This window comes from Protopterus annectens, chromosome 8.part0, assembly GCF_019279795.1.
Source record: "Protopterus annectens isolate FY-2018-M chromosome 8.part0, PAN1.0, whole genome shotgun sequence".
Taxonomy (NCBI): Eukaryota; Metazoa; Chordata; order Ceratodontiformes; family Protopteridae; genus Protopterus; species Protopterus annectens.
In genome coordinates, this window is record NC_056741.1 from 903,957,642 (window position 1) to 903,976,945 (window position 19,304).

General features: G+C 41.6%; 1 protein-coding gene across 1 annotated transcript in view; it reads left to right on the top strand.

The window, feature by feature from the left end:
- The window catches only part of KMT2B (lysine methyltransferase 2B), a gene marked incomplete in the record, with an annotated part of 4,527,268 nt that extends 4,511,013 nt beyond the window's left edge, over positions 1 to 16,255 (top strand). The window contains 1 exon segment of the mRNA XM_044079325.1: positions 11,198 to 16,255. Coding sequence (XP_043935260.1) covers positions 11,198 to 11,473 — 276 coding nt within the window.
- Positions 16,256 to 19,304: the final 3,049 nt, after the last annotated feature.

Below are 19,304 nucleotides of genomic sequence, written 5' to 3' on the forward strand. Positions count from 1 at the left end.
AATGCCTGGCTTCAGTAATTGCTCATTGCAGGCTCCAGGGTATACAAATTTACCCGTACCTGGACGACTGCCTCATACAAGCAGACGACAAATTGATGTTGACAAAAAACCTGGATTATGTCATATGATTACTTCAAGCTCTGGGATACACAGTCAACTTCCAAAAGTCAAGACTGCAGCCATCCCAGCAAATAATCTTCTTAGGAGCCAAACTAGACACAGCCTCTCAAATGGCTTACCTGACAGAAGACAAGCAAGAGAAGTTAACTCATTACTTCAAAGGTTTAGCAAAACTCACCCAGATGACTGCAAGGAGATTCCTACAGGCCCTGGGTTACATGGCATCCTGCATTCTCCTGGTTCCATTAGCAAGACTACACATGAGAAAGCTTCAATGGTACCTAAAAAGCATTTGGTCTCAACACAGCAACAACTTGGAGACAATCATACCACTCATTCCTTGCCTACAAAAGGAATTCCTATGGTGGGCTTCGGTGAGCCAGGCAAACACAGGTATGTCATTCAAAAAAACCACAGATAACGCAGACTATGACTACAGATGCCTCAGACCTTGGATGGGGGGCGCACATGGAAGGCAGGTGTATACAAGGACAATGGTCTCCAAAGGAAACACATCTGCATATAAACCAAAAGGAAATGCTAGCAGTAATGCATGCCATCGAGGCCTTTCAACACCAACTCCAGCAAGGCCATTTAATGATATGGACAGACAACACCACTGTGATGTGGTACATAAACAAGCAGGGGGGCACCCACTCTTACCCCCTTTGCAGACTGACAATGCAGCTTTGGGAGAAATCACTGAGCCTAAAGATCCAGTTACAATCCCAGTTTGTTCCAGGAAAAGACAATGTGTTGGCGGACAGCCTAAGCAGGAATTTCACAGATCCACAAGAGTGGAGGTTACATCCAAAGGCCTTCAGACAAATCACTTCGACATGGGGCAAGCCAGAAGTGGACCTATTTGCCTCTCACCTCAACCATCTTCTACCAAAATTTTGCACAAGGACATACCACCCAAAAGCTTGGAAAATAGATGCCCTCTCATTCAACTGGAACTCCCTAGCAATCTATGCATTCCCACCTCTGCCACTGATGACCTCAGTATTACTAAAGATCAAAGCAGAGAAGCCCAAGGGAATTATAATAGCTCCGGACTGGCCAAGACAACACTGGTACCCACTACTACGGAGCATATGTCACACCAGGAGGTGGGCCCTCCCCCAATGGCCTCTACTTTTGACTCAACACAATTTCGAAACACTGCATCCAAATCTTCAGACACTGCAGCTAACAGCCTGGGAGATCCCATAAATAACTTCAGCTTGTCTCTCTCCAAGGAAGTTCAGCGGATACTAACAGAGGCTCGAAGACCATCCACCAGAAAGGTCTACTTAGCAAAGTGGAAAAGATTCAGCAATTGGAATACCAGCAAGGGACATGATGCATCATTGTTGAACATTCCACTCATCTTGGAATATTTGGCAGATATGTTAGAGAACAGCCTCTCATATTCTTCCATAAAGATACATGCATCTGCTATTTCAGCTAGATACAACACTGATCCTCCTGTTTTTTCTCACCCCTTACTAAGGAAATTCCTCAGGGGAATCAAGAACATTAAGCCACCAAGAAAGGCCCCAGTGCCAGCCTGGGACCTCAATTTTGTCTTAGAAAAACTGACTCTACCTCCATTTGAGCCAGCAACTTCAGTTGACTTGCAATTTCTCTCATGGAAGACAGCTTTCCTGTTGGCAATTACCTCAGCAAGAAGGGTTTCGGAGCTACAGGCCCTAATGGCAATACCACCCTTTATTTTTTTTTTCAGAGAGACAGGGTTTCATTAAGGACCAACCCTACTTTTATGCCAAAGATGGTATCTAGGGTTTCTTTAAATCAAGCCATTCATCTGCCTGCTTTCTTCCCCAATCCTGAGAATAAGGGGGAAAAGACTGTTGCATACCTTGGACATTCACAGACAACTTCGATACTACCTGGACAGAACCAAGGCCAGTAGGAAGTCTGAACAACTTTTCGTAGCTTACTCCCCTGCAGTCCAAGGAAAAGCAATTTCAAAACAGACTATTTCTAAATGGATTGGACATTGCATCAGATTCTGTTATTCCTTTCATGACATCAGTGCGCCAGGGGTATAAAAGATGCAGCCAACGGCATTTTCTTCAATCTTTCTTGCCACACGGTGTCCGAAGCAAAAGCAGTTCGCAAGTGCCGGTCGGCCGCCTCCTGAGATTTTCACAGACAAATTTCAGATCCGAAGTCTTTATTAAAGCCAAGTACCCCATTGGGGAAACTTTTTTCTTGCTCCAGACCGATGTTAGAAAAAGTTAACAATTGTATTTCTTGTGGGAAGCAAATACCTCATAAGGATTTTCATTCTTACTGTATTCCTTGCCTAGGCCCTGATCATAACGTTGCTAGCTGTCGGTTTTGTGCTAGATTTAACCAACGCACTATTAAGCATCGGTTTGATTTTGCTTTTCATTACTTTGGCCGAAAATTCAATTATATAATGCCGTCGGAACAGCCGACGACCGGAGTTTCTAAAAAAACGCAAGGAAAAAGAGGAGGACAGGCATCCAAGATCCAAAACCGACGACAAGGCTTCCCCTAAGCCAGTCGCCGGTTCTCAGTGAGGCACTTTCGCAGCCCCTGACACCCGCTACCTCAGAGCCACAGGCCGCTGACGACTCCCACGTGGAGCCAGCTAGGCCTCTGGATACCCAAGGTATTGGACACTTGGAAATCATTCCCTCAGATGGGTCCGGAGCTGCTGAGCAGGCATCGGCTTCTGAGGGTGTTTTCAGACCTACACAGCTATATGTAAAGCCTACTTCAGCTTCTAAAGCAAAGACAAAAGCAGCTTTAAAGACAAAGAAACAAGTACAGCATTTTCCAGGACAAACTTCCATGCCTAAGAAACAGATGCTCAAAATGGCTGAAGACCTTATTACCTTGATCAGGGGTTCCCATCCCCCTCCTGATATGAGGCCTAGGCAAGAGACAGACTGACTTTTCAGATCAGGTTTCCATTTCCTCTGACTCCTCTTCTGTACAGGAATACTTTCTTCCTCCCTATGAGGATTCTGATGCTGAAGAATCCATTCCTTCAGCCTCTCCTCCTGAGGATTATTCTTTTGGGGAAACCCTGCATACCATGAGGGAGCACTTCCACTGGGAGAGCCAAGATTACTCGGAATCAAAGAAAAGGCTTAGAGATTTTCTTTTACTTCCTCAGCACAGGCCTCTTGCTATACTTTGTAGAAGATGTATTTTCAGAGTCCGGCCTATCTCCAGACTCCTTACCTCCAGCTCCTGTTAAACCAGACAGACTCTACAGGGTTCCAGATTCACATAAATGTCTTTATAAAAACCCTGCTGCTGACCCAGAAACTATTTCTCAGGGTCCCAAAGGGGTTAAGGCCGCTACTGCAAAAAACCCTATCCCTTCTGACAGGGATTCAAGGGCACTAGACAGATGGGGGGAAAAAGGTTTACACTTCAACTACTTTGGCTGTGAGGGTTCTAAATTGTCAATTTCATATGATTAAATATCAGCAATACTTAATGTCACTGTTAAAACAGAAAATGTTGGCCAATTCTGATTGTGCAGAAAATAAGGAAATGCAGGATTTACTGCATGCAGCTGAACAAGTGGGAAAGCATACTTTGCAATGTGGTTTTGATTCTCTGGAGGCCTCCTGCAGGGCCGCAGTTACGGGTTCTGCCATTAGGAGGGATGCTTCGTTAAAGGAACAAAATCTGCCTGATCATGTTAAAGCAAAATTATTAGATGCTCCATTACAGCATGATACTTTATTTGGTGTTAAAGCAGAGGAGGTTTTGAAGAAAATGGAGGACAAAGCGAAATCTAGGCAAACAGTAAAGGATTTTTTACAGGTTCAGCCACCAAGATTTAGCAGGAACTGGCCTACAAAGAATTGGTCCTTTCCAGTGTCGGACAGGTCACAAAGAGGCAGATACAGACGTCCCAGAGGCAGATCCCAGCCCCAGGGCTCATACAGGCTTAAACAGTGGGGCGCTTCTCCCTCCAAAAGTGGAGAAGACAAAGCACAGCCATACAGGAAACAGTCCCAATGACTTGCCTCTGCCAGCACCAAGCACTTATCTTCTTGCAGCCCCCTTAGGGAGAAAACTAGCACTTTTCTTTCAAAATTGGCAAATGATCACCCAGGACAAATGGGTATTGAATATAGTGTCCCAGGGCTACAGGTTCCACTTTCACACCCTGCCAAAGGCAAGAGGTATGCCAAACCTGCCACACAATCAATGGGTAGAGGCACAAAAACAAGTTTCGTCCCTTATGAACATGAGGGCCATTCAGCAAGTGCCACAGCAAGAGCAGAGACAAGGATTTTACTCGAGACTTTTCTTGGTACCCAGAAAGGACAAAGCCTGGAGACCAATACTGGGCCTGTCTTTTCTAAACACATTTCTGGACGTTCCAAAATTCAAAATGTTAACTCTGCAGCAGCTTCTGCCCATGCTGGGCAAGAAGGCTTGGCTTGTAACTATGGACCTAAAAGAGGCATACATGCATATCCCAATAAGACAATCTTGCAAAAGATACCTCAGATTCATAGCTGGCTCAATACACTACCAATTTTCTGCACTGCCCTTTGGCTTATCTACTGCGCCCAGGGTCTTCACAAAATGCCTGGCACCAGTAATTGCATTTTGCAGACAAAGAGGAATTCAAATATATCCTTACTTGGACGACTGCCTTATACAAGCAGAGAACAAGGACACTCTACTAAAGCATCTGGCGTTCGTAAAAAGATTATTAATTTGCCTACGGTACACAGTAAACGAAAAGAAATCAAAACTAGTACCCTCTCAAGACATAATATTCCTGGGTGCAAGCCTAAATACAATTGCCCAGATGGCTTATCTCACGCCAGACAAACAAAGGCAACTAACTTCTTACTTCAAAATGTTGGCAACAAAGACCCAGTTATCTGCAAGAAAAATTCTGCAGGCTTTGGGCTTCATGGCATCCTGCATTCTGCTAATTCCATATGCCAGACTGCATATGAGGAAACTTCAATGGTACCTGAAAAGTGTCTGGACTCAACATTGTCAAAGCCTGGAAGCATTAATTCCCCTCAATTCTTGCCTGCAACAGGAGTTTCGATGGTGGGCACATGCCTGTCACCTCAACAAGGGACAGCCATTCACTCTAACCACAACCAGGCAGTCAGTAACAACAGATGCATCAGATTATGCCTGGGGAGCACACATGGCAGGAAAATGTATTCAGGGCACATGGTCCACAAGCCAAATGCATCTACATATCAATCAAAAAGAGATGCTAGCTGTTCAGAATGCCCGGACAGCTTTCAAGGATCTACTCCATCCAGGACAACTACTGATAAGGACAGACAATACTACAGTCATGTGGAACATAAACAAGCAGGGAGGCACACATTCCTACTCCCTATGCAGATAAGCCATGACTTTGTGGGACACAGCATTGACTTATCAAGTACACCTGCAAGCACAATTCCTGCCAGGAAAGAACAATACTCTGGCAGATGAACTAAGCAGAAACCTCACGGATCCCCATGAGTGGAAACTGGATCCACGAGTCTTCAGCATGATGAGGATGCCCGGACACAGTTCTATTTGCCTACCCTCACAACTGCCAACTACAGAAAATTCTGCACAAGGACTTATCACAAGCAAGCATGGAAAGTGGATGCTCTGTCATTCAGCTAGAAAACAACAGTATATGCATTTCCTCCCGTGCCTCTCCTCCCCAAGGTACTCCTAAAGGTCAGACAAGAGAAGCCAAGAATGATTCTGATTGCCCCAGACTGGCCACACCAGCACTGGTACCCAATCCTAAAAAGCTGGTCTCAAGGCCCAGCCTGGACATTGCCACTAATTCCTCACTTACTGACCCAGCGAAACAATCAGATTCTGCACAGCCAACTCAGGACCCTAAATCTGGCAGCATGGCGGATAATGTAACCATTCAAAACACTCCTCTCTCTAAAGCAGTGATGGATATTATTTTGGAGGCCAGAAGGCCCAGTACCAGAAAATCTTATGCAGACAAATGGAAAAGATTTGTGCTTGGAACCAGGCACAAGGAATTGACACATCTGTACCAAATGTTCCTCAGATTTTACAATACCTAACTGAGATGCTGGACAAAGGCCTATCCTTTTCATTAATTAAAATTCATGCCTCTGCCATTTCAGCTCATTACAATATGGAACCTCCTATTTTTTCCCATCCATTGCTAAGGCAGTACCTCAGAGAGGCCAAAAACATAAGACTCCAAGGAGAGCCCTAATACATGCAATGGGACCTCAATTATGTCTTTGATAAACTCACACTGCCGCCTTTTGAGCCAGCCAATACAGCTGATATAAATTTTTTATCTTGGAAAACAGCTCTGCTCCTAGCAATAACCTCTGCAAGACGAGTTTCAGAGTTACAGGCACACTCATGGCTGTGGAACCTTTCATCATTTTCCATCCAGACAGGGTTTCTCTAAGGACGAACCCAAAATTTATGCCTAAATTAGTTTCCAGTGTGGCCCTTAACCAAACCATTCATTTGCCTACCTTTTATCTAAACCCACAGAAAAAGGGTGAGAGACTTCTGCATTCCTTGGACATACACAGACAACCACACTTCTACTTGGACAGAACTAAAGCTTTCAGAAAAACTGAGCAACTTTTAGTGGCATATGCTGCAGGATCTCAAGGAAAGCCTGCAAAATGGATAGGCCACTGCATTAGTTTCTGCTACTCACAACATGGCAAATCAGTGCCCAAGGGCATTAGGGCTCATTCTACCAGGGCAACAGCCACTTCAGCAGCCTTTCTCAGAGGAGTACCAACCAAATACATTTTAGAGGCTGCAACTTGGAGTTCGGTGCACTCTTTTACAAAGCACTGCCATTTTCCTCTCTACTCTAAATCTAGAGCAGGCTTCGCCACTGCAGTTCTGCAAGGCCTTATAGCCTCTCCTAATCCTATTTAGGCCCATCCACCCAACCTCAGCTTTGGGATTCAACCCAAGAGTAATGACTGCAACAGTGAAACACGATGAACATAGTACAGTTGTGTGCCTACCATAAATGTAGATGTTCGAGTGTATTCACTGTTGCAGTCCAGGTTACCCACCCACCATCCCCCTTTTCTTTGCTGGGACTTACCTATACTTCTCTATCTTATACAACCTATGTGGTGTATTTGCTTATAGATGAAGGAAATGTTTATTTTACTGCATGCATAATTATTGGCATAATTTTATTTAGCCTACCTTTTTGGGGGCACCTGACATCTGGGGCAAGAAAAACTGAAGAAAATGGCGTCGGCTGCATCTTTTATACCCCTGGCGCACTGACGTCAGGGAAGAGGCGACAGCAACAGACGCCGGACCTAGACTTTGGAATCAGGCCGACTGCGGGTAGCCTGCCAGCAGGATAACCCAAGTGTAATGACTGCAACAGTGAATACACTCGAACATCTACATTTATGTTAAGTGTACACAACTGTACAATTTTGATGCTACAAGCAGATAAACCACCAGGTCTTAATGGGGCCACCTCCTTGAAATCTTTTCTTAAGGGATGTTCTTTGATGCACTGAAATGTCACTATGTTTTTACTATGTTTATTTACTCATAAAGTTCTAATGATTTTTATACTATATAAATGTGCTTTTTATTAGGGATATGTGTTTAATTATGTAGAGCTACTGATTGGATACGGAGTGCTTTAAATTGTGGAGTGATGTTACATTAAGTTAGTCTTATGAAGCGATCTATAGGTTTGTAAAAACTCTTACTTTTTTCTTACAGTGAAGTGTTTTTTTTACCTGAAGCCTGGATATTTGATGACATTAATCTTATTTTGATTCTTACAACAGTTGTTTTTGGCATCAAATTGTACTCTTTGGTCCTGTTTTTGTTGTTTTATACAGGATATGAGGACTGCCTGGGTCCACATGGGTGGGGCAACAGGAATAAAGGAGGAGAAGCTATTCTAGACTTCTGTCTGGCAAATGGTTTGATAGTAGCCAACACATGGTTCAGAAAGAGAGTCACAAGATCACATACAAGAGTAGTCAACATGTAACTCAGGTAGACTTCCTCCTAGTAAGGAAAAGGCACTGGAGCAGAATCCTTGATTGCAAAGTCATCCCCAGTGAAACAGTTGGCCCACAACATAAACCGCTAGTTGCCACAATCAGCTGCAAGCAGTGGTCCGAGAAGGCTCTAAGGTCGACAGAGACCAGGCTGAAGACCTGGAAGTTGATGAGAAAGTACAATAGTTCAAGGAATTACTCCATGTTCTAGCACCCCAAGAAGAGGAGGAAATAGGTGGAGTTGAAGAAGAATGGCAGCGCCTAAAACCAGCATGTGTTAGGACTACGGAAGAGATATGTGGCCCAACCAGGTATGGAAATAATGTACATAAGAAAAGCTGGTGGTGGAATGCAGAAGTCCAGGAAGTCATCAAAGAAAAAAAAGAGTGCAGGAAGAAGTGGGAGACAGAAGGACTACTAGTTGGCTAACAAAGAAGCTAAGAAAGAAGTTGCAATAGCAAAGAATAGGGCATCGGAGGCACTGTGCCAACTTCTGGAAAGTGACTTAGTAAGGGGCACAAAGAAACTATATCAAGTTGCAAGCCAAAGACAGAAAGATAAAGAATAGTCAGACACCCTTCATAAGGGATGCCAGCAACAATCTGCTCACCAGCCCAGAAGACATCAAAAGCAGGTGGAAGGAGCATTTCCAGCAGCTTCTGAATGAAAAAACCCTACAGAAGCTCTACTGCCCTAGAAACAGCCTACAATGAGAGAAGAAGAGGAGCCCACCCTAGAAGAATTAAGAACAGCACTAAGGAAGATGAAGTCAGGAAAAGCAGCAGGCTTAGATGAGGTCACAGCAAATATGATAAAGATCCTGGGTGAGATAGGGGAGAAATGGCTACTGAGGGTACTAAAAGCAGTGTGGAGAGAAAGGTGTATCCCAAATGACTGCAGAATAAGCATACTCATGCCAGTGTACAAGAACAAAGGGGACATCCACAATTGTGGGCAGTACAGAGGCATCAGACTCCTATCACACTGCGTGAGAGTTCTGGAGAGGACGATTGATAAACTGATACGCAGAGTAGTAGAATGTAAGATGGGAGATGAGCAGTTTGGATTCAGATCAGGGTGCAGCACAATTGACCCAATGTTTGCATTGAGATAGATAAAGCTAGAGATGAGGAGTGTGTCTAACTGGGCATTCCTAGACTTGGAAAAAGCATATGACAAGGTCCCAAGAAAGCTGATCTGAGCAGTACTGCAGTGGTTTGAACTCCCAGAAGCATTGGTAGAATTAGTGCAGGCTATGTACAAGGACCCATTGACTCAAGTACGAACAGTGTTAGGCCTCACAGAGGGGTTCCCAGTGGGTGTACATCAGGGTTCAGCTCTGAGCCCACTGCTGTTCATATTGGTGATGGTCTATATTAGCAAACAGGTTGGAGAGAACGAATCAACAAAACTGCTGTATGCAGACGATGTGGCAGTACAGGCAGACTCTGAGCTAGAACTTCAGCAAAGGATAGGAGAATGGAATGCAAATCTGAAGGCACATGGGATGAAACTAAGCACAGATTAGATGGTGGTAATGGCATCAAATTGGGGAAATCAGAAGAAGCTGAATAGAGGTAGAAGGGAAGATAGTGAAACAGGTAAACAGCTTCAGGTATCTGGGAGGAGTAGTTGAGGAGAAGGTTAGTCTGACTGAAGAGGTCAAAGCTAGAATCAGAGGGGCTGCAGCCAACTGGCATAGAGTATTAGGTGTAGTCTATGACAGAAGAATGCCAAAGAAGCTGAAAATGAAGGTGTACAAGACAGTGGTGCAACCAGTACAATTGTATGGTACAGAAACCTGGGCAGTAAAGGCAGAACATCTGAAGAAGTTAGAGGTGATGGAAATGAAGTGCCTGAGAAAGGTGATAGGATGCACACTGTGGGACGGACGAAATGAGGACAAAAGAGCATAAGCCAAAGTAGCTCCAGTTGCAGAAAAGATCAAAGAGAGCAGATTATGGTGGTTTGGGCACATGTGTAGAAAAGCAGAAGACAATCTGGTGAGGAAGATTTGGGACAGACAGGAAAGAAGGTAAGAGGAAGCGAGGACATCCAGCAAAGAGGTGGATGGATTGTGTGAAAGAAGATCTGCGACAGTCAGGCATGAGTGTTGAAGAAGGCAGGAGTGTGGCACTGAATCGAGAGAGTTGGTGACAGTTAACACAATACCCTGACCCCGTGTACAAATATGGGAAAAAGGGGGCTGATGATGATGAGTTTTTAATATGGTTGTGTCATTGGATTGTAGTCAGACTCAATTTGAGGTAGTCTTTGGGACAGGAGGAGGTTATGGGTAAGGGGAGAAACCTGAGCTGTGGATCCTGAAGTCTAAAAGCAGCCTAAGTCCGATCTGAAGCCCATGTGTTGAGGAAGGATGAAATCTGACAACACAGATCTATCATTATGGTAAATGCACAACTTTTGCATCAGTGTCGGAATCATATTTAAATGTTTGAAGAATCAGGACTCATTTTGTACTTCAGTGGGGGCAGACTGAGGTTTTCACATGGAAGCTTTGTGCCTGCAAATGTTATTTCCTTCATCAGCTTGAGATCCTCTTTCACCCATGCTTGCAGTTGGAACAGTTGTAGAAAATGGCTGGAACATGTGAACTTCAGAGGTGAGTAAATCCAAATATTAGTTGTACAGCTTCACTGACTTGTCTTCAAAGATTAACTGCTGTGATATCTCACACAGGTGTATTGTGTGTGCCATTTGATGAAAACGCATCTTATGTGAACTGTCAGTTTTAAAAACAGACCCTTCAAATTCTGTTTTATTGTTGAGTACCTGTATCCTTACCAGGCAGAACTGCACAGCTTAGGGCTGAGGTGATTTTAGTATGATTGAAATGGAATTGCAGCTGCAGATTTAACTACTCTCTGTAGCACTAACATGTCGCTTAGTATCTCCTTGTCTATGAAATCATTAGTTGCTTTTCTGTCATATAGTCATGAGTATGCTTTCTCAAGATTCCTTCTTTGTTCTCTAAGATTTTGCCTTATTTCATTTGTTTGTTTCACTTGCAGGGAATTGGATGCTACATGTTTCGGATCGATGATTTTGACGTTGTTGATGCTACCATGCATGGAAATGCAGCTAGATTTATTAACCATTCATGTGAACCAAACTGTTATTCGCGTGTCATCAATGTTGAAGGACAGAAACACATTGTTATCTTTGCTCTACGCAAAATTTATCGTGGGGAAGAGCTAACGTATGACTATAAATTTCCAATTGAAGATGCCAGCAACAAGCTGCCTTGCAACTGTGGGGCCAAGCGATGCAGAAGGTTCTTAAACTAAGAAGGGATGATGAGCTGGTCTCTGTATTACTCAGGCCCGTGACAAGATAAGAAATTCTGTATGGAGAACTACAGGACTGTGTTATCTGGCACCTTTGTAAAGGCCATTGAGGTCTAGGTTCCAAATCTGCCATATTGAGCAGTGCTGTTTGCTGCAGTGTAGTTAATAGCACATCACAATTTAAAAAAAAAAAAAAAAAAAGGCGCAGGCTCAGCCTGTTTGTGCTAGGAACGTTTGTTTTTAGCATCCTGCTGATGGTCAGTGGCATTTTTGTAAAGAATAGTCTACAGATTCAAAATTTGAATAATTTATTTTATATCTGCCTTTTGTCTCGTTTGTTAGCTTTTGTTTTCCTTTCCTTTCCTGTCTTTCATCTGCTGAAACCATTTCCAAGGTCACAAACGTACACCCTGCTTTTCTTTATGCTTGCCATTTTCCCACTTGTGTGACTAAAGAGTATCTTCATTATCCTTCACCAGATGCAGACATTTCAGTTTGTTCAGTGAAGTGAAGCAGGACAGGGACTTTGATTTTTCTGGAAAAATCTGTTAACAGCAATGCTGTGATGATCAGCTGTACCCTGACAAAATCCAGGAGATAGCAGAGTTTTGATGTGTCTGGGTATTCACAACCTCACATTTCACAGAATGGACTTCATGTATTTTCATTTTTGAGGGCAGTGTTTTCACAAGCCTACTGCTGTTATAGTTTGTTTTTAGCATTTGTGTGTTGTCGAGCCATCACTAAAACACTGAGATGAGCAGAGTTTAAAGCAGGTATGGAAATTACCATCCAAAACCAAATTGAGCAACAGTGATAACTTCTGTGCTAGATTTCCACCGTGAAATGTAGTAAGATCTAAGCTGTGGAAACTGCTCTATTTTGCAGGGTTTCAGCACATTTCTCAGGAATTTGAGGGGGCGTGCAGGTTTTTAAATGTCATTTTCTTGTCAGAGTTACATGAGGAAAGCATCAGAAAGAAAATGTAATCTTCGACCCTGGTGTAATTGAGCCATGTACTTTTAAAGCAGAGTCATTTGTCTGGGCTTTGTGCACAGCAGAGACACCGAAGATGTTTTGCAACATTTTCCATTACGTAGTAATTTTGAGCAGTCTGTCATTTCTCTCCATTGTTTAAGTCCTATGCTGCCTTTTTTTTTTTTTTTTTTTTGAAAATGTTGCCACTTTAGCTTTGTGTAACCCAAGGTTACTAATTTGTCTATATTTATTTTTAATATAAAAAAAATGACTGGGGAGAGGACAAACTTGTAGTAATCATCACTACATTTCGGAAGTCGCCCTATTTTGTGGGTGATAGGCCTCAAAATTATATAAACCTGTTTCCCTTTATTTAAAAAAGCTAAATGAAAGCTGCAGGCATTAAGAAAGCAGTGCCTAGTAACCATTTCTTTGGATCACTGCATTAGTATTAAGATTTCAGCTTTGTTTCAGTCAGTTATGCTGTTCTAAAATTTGGTGATACATGCTGTTCTGATTGTCAGGGTCATTGTGACTGCAGTAATATTAGGTATATTTACAGTGGAATTCAGATGTAGTATTTGTACCTCCAGCCAGCAGCTGTACCTGAAATATTCCCGTGCCTCTTTGTAATAATTTATCGTTTTAGTTTAGTGGGTATGTGAGATAAAGTGTTGCAGATTTACAGAACAGGTAGATCACTTGTTGCCTATTTCAGAAAGGTTTTTCAATGTTAGTAAGTTCATTGTAGGTCCAATTGCATCATTTTATAGTTTTCTGCATATATGATCTTGGACCTGGCATGTGCAGTGCCTTTGCTTTACAGATGCAGGCAGGCTGAAAAGGTTAAATCTCAAGGGTTTGCTGTGCAAGTTAAGTTGCCCATTCTTCACATTCCGTTGCCAGTGTATGGGACAGAAATGTATTTTGAAGAGATTTCAGTTAGTGTTTTTTCATTGCAATACAAAACCAAACATTTGCTTCTTAATTTTGTGGCTGGCTTAATCCAGTGTAAATTGTCTTTCTCATGTTAGTGATTGCTTCTGTTGGAGCAGAACACAGCAGTAATAAATGGTTAGTTTTCAAACCTACTAAAGAAATCCACATGGTTGCAGAGACTATGTAAAAATGCACTCTTATGGAAATCATTGAATGCTTCCTAACCATAAAGGGTTTTCTTATTTTTTTTTTCCTGTGCACTGATTTGTGTCCATTGTTATAGTTAAACTGAATCATTGTAAGTTTGTCCATTGTGGGGATTTGCCTGTCCTTTTTACAGAATTGACATTAGCATAATTTGCCATTGTTATTATGACTTAGAGACTGGCATGTTTTTTTTTTTTTTTTTGGTTAAATTTCTGTACAGCACTTGGATTATACCAAATCATTAAAAGTTAAGACAGTTATTGTCATTGGGCAGAATGACCATCTGGCTGCAGATGTTTGATAATTAACCTTTATATTGTCTGCAGTTAATATCAGAAAGGCCTGTGCAGTTTTAGTGAGTGCTATCTAGTATCTTCTGAATACGGGTGTCTACACTTTTGCGTGTTAGTAGTATTGGAGGCAGTGGGCATATAGCAATATTAGAGGATAGATTAAGTTGCAGGTAGTAACAGGATTACCAGCACATGTGAATGGTAATTTTTCAGTACAGGATCACTGTACAGTGTTACTTTAGTGTGAATGCGGAGAAGAGAAATATAACATTGTACATTTGGTAAGGCAGGATTTCAAGGTAAAGTACCACTTTAATGCATGAATGTTTTTTGAGTAAGCAAACCCAGCTTCATGGAATTGCATTGTATAACTGATGGTGAGTTTGCCAAAACAATTTCATTTGAATCAGCATAACACCAAGTTAGACACAATGACTGAAATGGTGTCACCTAAACTTACTTTTGGAGGGGGGAATGTTCTTTCTCTGCTCTATTCATATTGAGGCTGTGCCCCTCAGTCCCCATTACTTGAATACTGCTGTTCAAGTAACACTTCCTAGCGATACTTCCTAGGGGAAAGGGAGAGGTTATCTTTCCTCCTCTGAGATTATATAACCTAAAAGTTATAGTGTTTAAGTGTCAGGCATATGGGACATGAGATTTACCTCTCTGCAAAATGTTTAGCTGTTAACATTTTCTTCACTGTATTTGATTTGAAATTGTCAGTGGATTATTTAGTTAAAAAAGTGTGTTTCAATGAACAGCTTTGACCACTTGCGCTGAAACATATAAAGCTTAATGCCTTTCATATGTTTGTATGGTACGTTGTTTAAAAATGGTCTTCAACTAGGCAGAAAGTGTTGAGTCATGGGGCAGCTAACATTGTTAGCTTATTCTTGTACTGTTAGTGTTTGTATTAACAGTGGCCACTGTCGATGAAGGCAGTATGTCCAAACTCATACAATGCATTCAAGCACCTTTCCTGTAATTTTCAGAGAACAAGTAGAAACTTTGTTTCTTTTAGACATTATTGTCTGGCATTAGAATATATAGCTGCAAACATCTTCCATATTCTTGAGTATAGATTCTAATCAGTTGCTTGTTTTATCCAGAACAGACTTCTCTGCATTGCCTGCATTTTTGCCTGCTTTTGTCCTGTAAACTGATTTACTGGATATTAGGGTAGCAAATAGAGTGGAGTGTAAGAAAATACAGAGTGGTACGTTGCCTAATTAGATTTCTTGGGCAGGAAATGTCTGAAATCAGTGAAAGTGGAAAACAAGGTTATCCTAGAATAAATATGATGTATTTTATAGCTTCTGTGTTTATTCTGTGCAATATCTTGTACCTCAAGGTGCCATTTTATTTTCTCAGAACAGAAAATGTCTCTTCACAGTCTGTTTTACAGTTGTGTACTGCACGGCACCTTATTCTGTCACTTTACCTTTCTTAATAGAGAAGTTTCTCATTTTTTCTGCTAGTGTTACTCTTTCATTATTTCGCATTTCTGTGCACTCATATGTGTTTTTACTCACAGCTTAGTCTCTTACCCTGCCATAACAATATGTACCTCCACAGTTTTATATAGCCATATCATGACAGTAGGTAACATAACTGTGCAATTTAAATTTTGCAAATAAGATACCGATGGGAAACAGAGTACTATTTACTTTACACTGGCTAGATAAAGAAGGGGATGTTACTCCAGCACTCTTAAAAGTTGATTGGTTTCTTCCCCTTCCTGTGTACTAGACTGAGCACTAATTTTCTGCAGCTTCTTTTTTCTGTTAGGAGTACACATTGGTTAGGATCATTAGTCTTTATTTCAACTAAGAGTTTAAGTTTGCAGAATGCAAGGCACAAGGAATTTTAATTCCCATAGACCTTTCTGGCCCCTTAGTAGTAACTCAAGTTCATCTCAAACTGTCATCTTTGTTCCTTGGATTCTGTAGACTTTCAGTGCCCTGTAAAACAAAAGCACTGTTAAGTTTGCCATCCAGAAATGTTGATATGTTCTCTTAGCTACCCACTCTACGGCTATATTTGTGGGTCCATATCAAGTCTACGGCACAGAATAGCATATTATGTTAGCCATTGTGCCGCTAATCCCCTTCAGTCTGTGCATTATGAAGGAGATGGTTTTGCCCTCCTCCTCCTCCTCTTTCCTGTTTTTCTAGTCTCTGGGTTTGTGTTTTCTAGATTTGTGGAAACTGCTTAGATAATGTACAGAAATGTAAATATTTGTATATTTCTAAACCTGTTATTTTCTATGCACTTTTTTATTTAAGAGATCATTCAATAAAGATGTTGAGATGTTTGAACTCCTCGTTCCCGTAATTTTAAATAAAGAATTTGCCAAGATTTATACTTTATATAGTGTGGTCTTTTTGCTTGTATAGTAAATTATAAGCTGTCCAGGAAGAACTTTTTTTAGACTTTGAATTTAAGATGCTTGTGTCTTTACAGAAAATGGTTTGGTTATTTGGCATCTTCCTTTTTAGGCAGAACAATTAGAAGTCATGCATATTGGCTTCCTGATTTGTCCCCATCATATGCACAGGTTCCTATGCAAGTGTATTGGAGCATTCAGCAGTTAGTTACATATGAAATGTCTTTTCTGTTGAAGATCTTCATAGCAGTTGTCTTTGTTTTTTTGGCACCATTTGAGACGTATTCTATTTCTTTGTGTGTGCAAAAAGCATTCCTTCAAGATTACCACATAGAGCCATTAGTTAACTCCGTTAGACAGTATGCCTTGTTATAAAAAGAAATAACTGCTACCTGAACAAAATGTTTCATAACTTTACATTTTTTATCTGGCTTCTGTGATTTGAGGAGCTGTCATACATAGACCTTCATATCTGGACTTATGAATGTGTCACCAAGCTAAGAACAGAACCTTGCATCATTGAAATTAATATAGATAGATTTTCAGTATGCATGTTGGCTAGGTGTTAGTAAAGCACATGATTTGTGTTAAAAACCCATTTGCTTTATTTGTTCCATAAGTGCCATTTGTTTGTGTCTTTCGGCTTTTCCCAGTTAGAGGTCGCCACAGCGGAACTCCGGTCCGCTAATGATTGGTAGTGGATTTTTACGTACCTGGTTACCAGCCCTGACGCGCAACCTTCAATGAAGGCACACCCCATTCACGTATGCCTCCACACAGAAGACGCTGTGAGAATCGAACGGGACAACGTCTTGCTATGAGGCGACAATGCTACCGCAGCACCACCACCGCGGTGTTCCATAAGTGCCATTTAATTTGCAGAAATGTGCAGTGAAGTCAAACTGCATTCATTTGTCTGAAATTCACTCACACTGTTCTTAGGAGCATGTTTTATTTAATTTTCTACTGTGGAAGATCAGTGATCTGTTTGGACTAAATTCAGGTTCAGACCTAGAAAGCACAAAGGCTGGAAATTGAAATTATTCCAATAAAACACTGAAAATAGGTAAATTTAGAGAAAAGACTATATAAAGGAAGGTTTGTCTCAAGTAATAACTGGTGCCAAATCATGGTCTTAAACTAAATGCCAAATACTGCATTATTGTATCCTTTGGGAAGTCATCTACCCCAAGAGAACTATCACATTGACAAAACTCCCCTAAGATTTGACAGAGTTTGGGATTTGGGAACTTATGTGGAAAGTGATCTAACTTTTGACCAACATTATTTTTGTTAGAAAGTTCTTCTATATTACACAGCTTTTAAACAAGTGGATTGTGTCTAGATCCAGGGATGTCATTGTCCCCCTTTGATGAGCTTTCATTAGGCCAGTCATTGAATGTAATGCGCGCCCCCCCCCCCCCCCAGTTTGGCATGTATCTGTCCAAACACAATGAATAACTGGAAATCTGACAAGATACCTTACTAAAAGGATGCAAGACCTAGTCAACATGTCCTACATGGACCAACTCAAAGCCCTGCCACTATACTGTGTATCCTACAGACTACTAAGAGGGGACATGTATATGGCATACAAAGCATCCTCTGACCCATAACTGATGGGTTTCACTGCACATTTGGTCAAATGGATTCAGACGTACTCTGTGTCTTCTGCAACATAAACAGAATGGTTTGGAGGGACAGGTGTATTTCGTAGATGATACCACTGCCATGGATCAGTCTCCCCATCCACATAAAACAAAGTTAATCTCTGTCCATTTTCAAGTGCAACTTCTATCTATGGATGGGAAATGGCAAATTTACCCAAGACTGCCCCCTGTAAAAAGATGTGGCTCCTAAATGCTTTATCCCATGCATGGGTCCCCTCAAATTACGTATGGTATGATCCCATTTATTCTCATTAGGGGTAATGTATTATTATCAGTCATGGGATGGGTAAGGTCAGTCAATAACCAAATGGCATAGGTTATTTAAAGCACAAAAAGAGAAGTTGGCTAGGCTTAAAATGGCACGCAAGGACAGCTAGCCTAGTACTTCTCTATGAACCTATAAAGAACATGACAGAGCATAAAATACAATTCAAAAATCTGGCATACGATGTTTCGTCATGGAAAGATTGAACTTAATTTGAAAGTGCAGAGGATTAAGGCTATGAACTGTTAACAAGCTACTTCCTGTGGATTTGATTCTCTCAGCCTTCTCTTGCCTTCCATGTGACCTTAAGCAAGTCATTTAACTAGGCACCTTTTTTTTTTTTTTTTTTTTTTTAACAGACCTTTATTGAATTATGACTTAAGACCTAGGCAAACACATTTATATAAAGAAAGCAAACCATATTAACGTTTTCCCAGTTGCACTATACATCACATATGTGCTTCTATTCACTTGCTGTAGTAGTATTCTTCACTTGCGAGATATCCCTGCCAGATGGCACGCTGATGGCCAGTATACAAAAGACTTCTCCACTGTAGGGTATGTGGTATGTCTGGCATAGGCTGCAATCCTACGTAGGCCATAAAATGGACATACACACGTACCATCCACACAACTTTTCTGCCACCAGTTAGAAAGCCAGCTACCGAACAATGGTCTTGCAGTTTCCAGCTTCAACGTTGTCGTTTTCTGATATAAGTGCCCCGTTGGGAAATGTCCTCTTTGTTCCTTTTTGTTATTTCATACAGGAAGGTCAAGTGCCAGTGTGGAAGACAAATTCCACACAAGGACAGCCATACCCAGCGTCTGTTCTGCCTAGGCTTCAGCCACAACTGTAGTTCATGTAGTATTTGCCAGTTGTTTGTTGCAAAGACCCTTAGAAGCAGGCTTAATTTCCTAGCTTTCTATTTGAAAAAACAGAGTTTGAAACTTTTAACTAAACGTATAGAAGGTGCCCTAGGATCTGATACCAAGCCACTGAAGTATAAGGCCAAAAAAGCTAGGCCTACGCCTTCGGCTGCACCTCTGCCATCCAACGTCCCTATCAAGGTGCTGGTCGACCAGGCAGTAT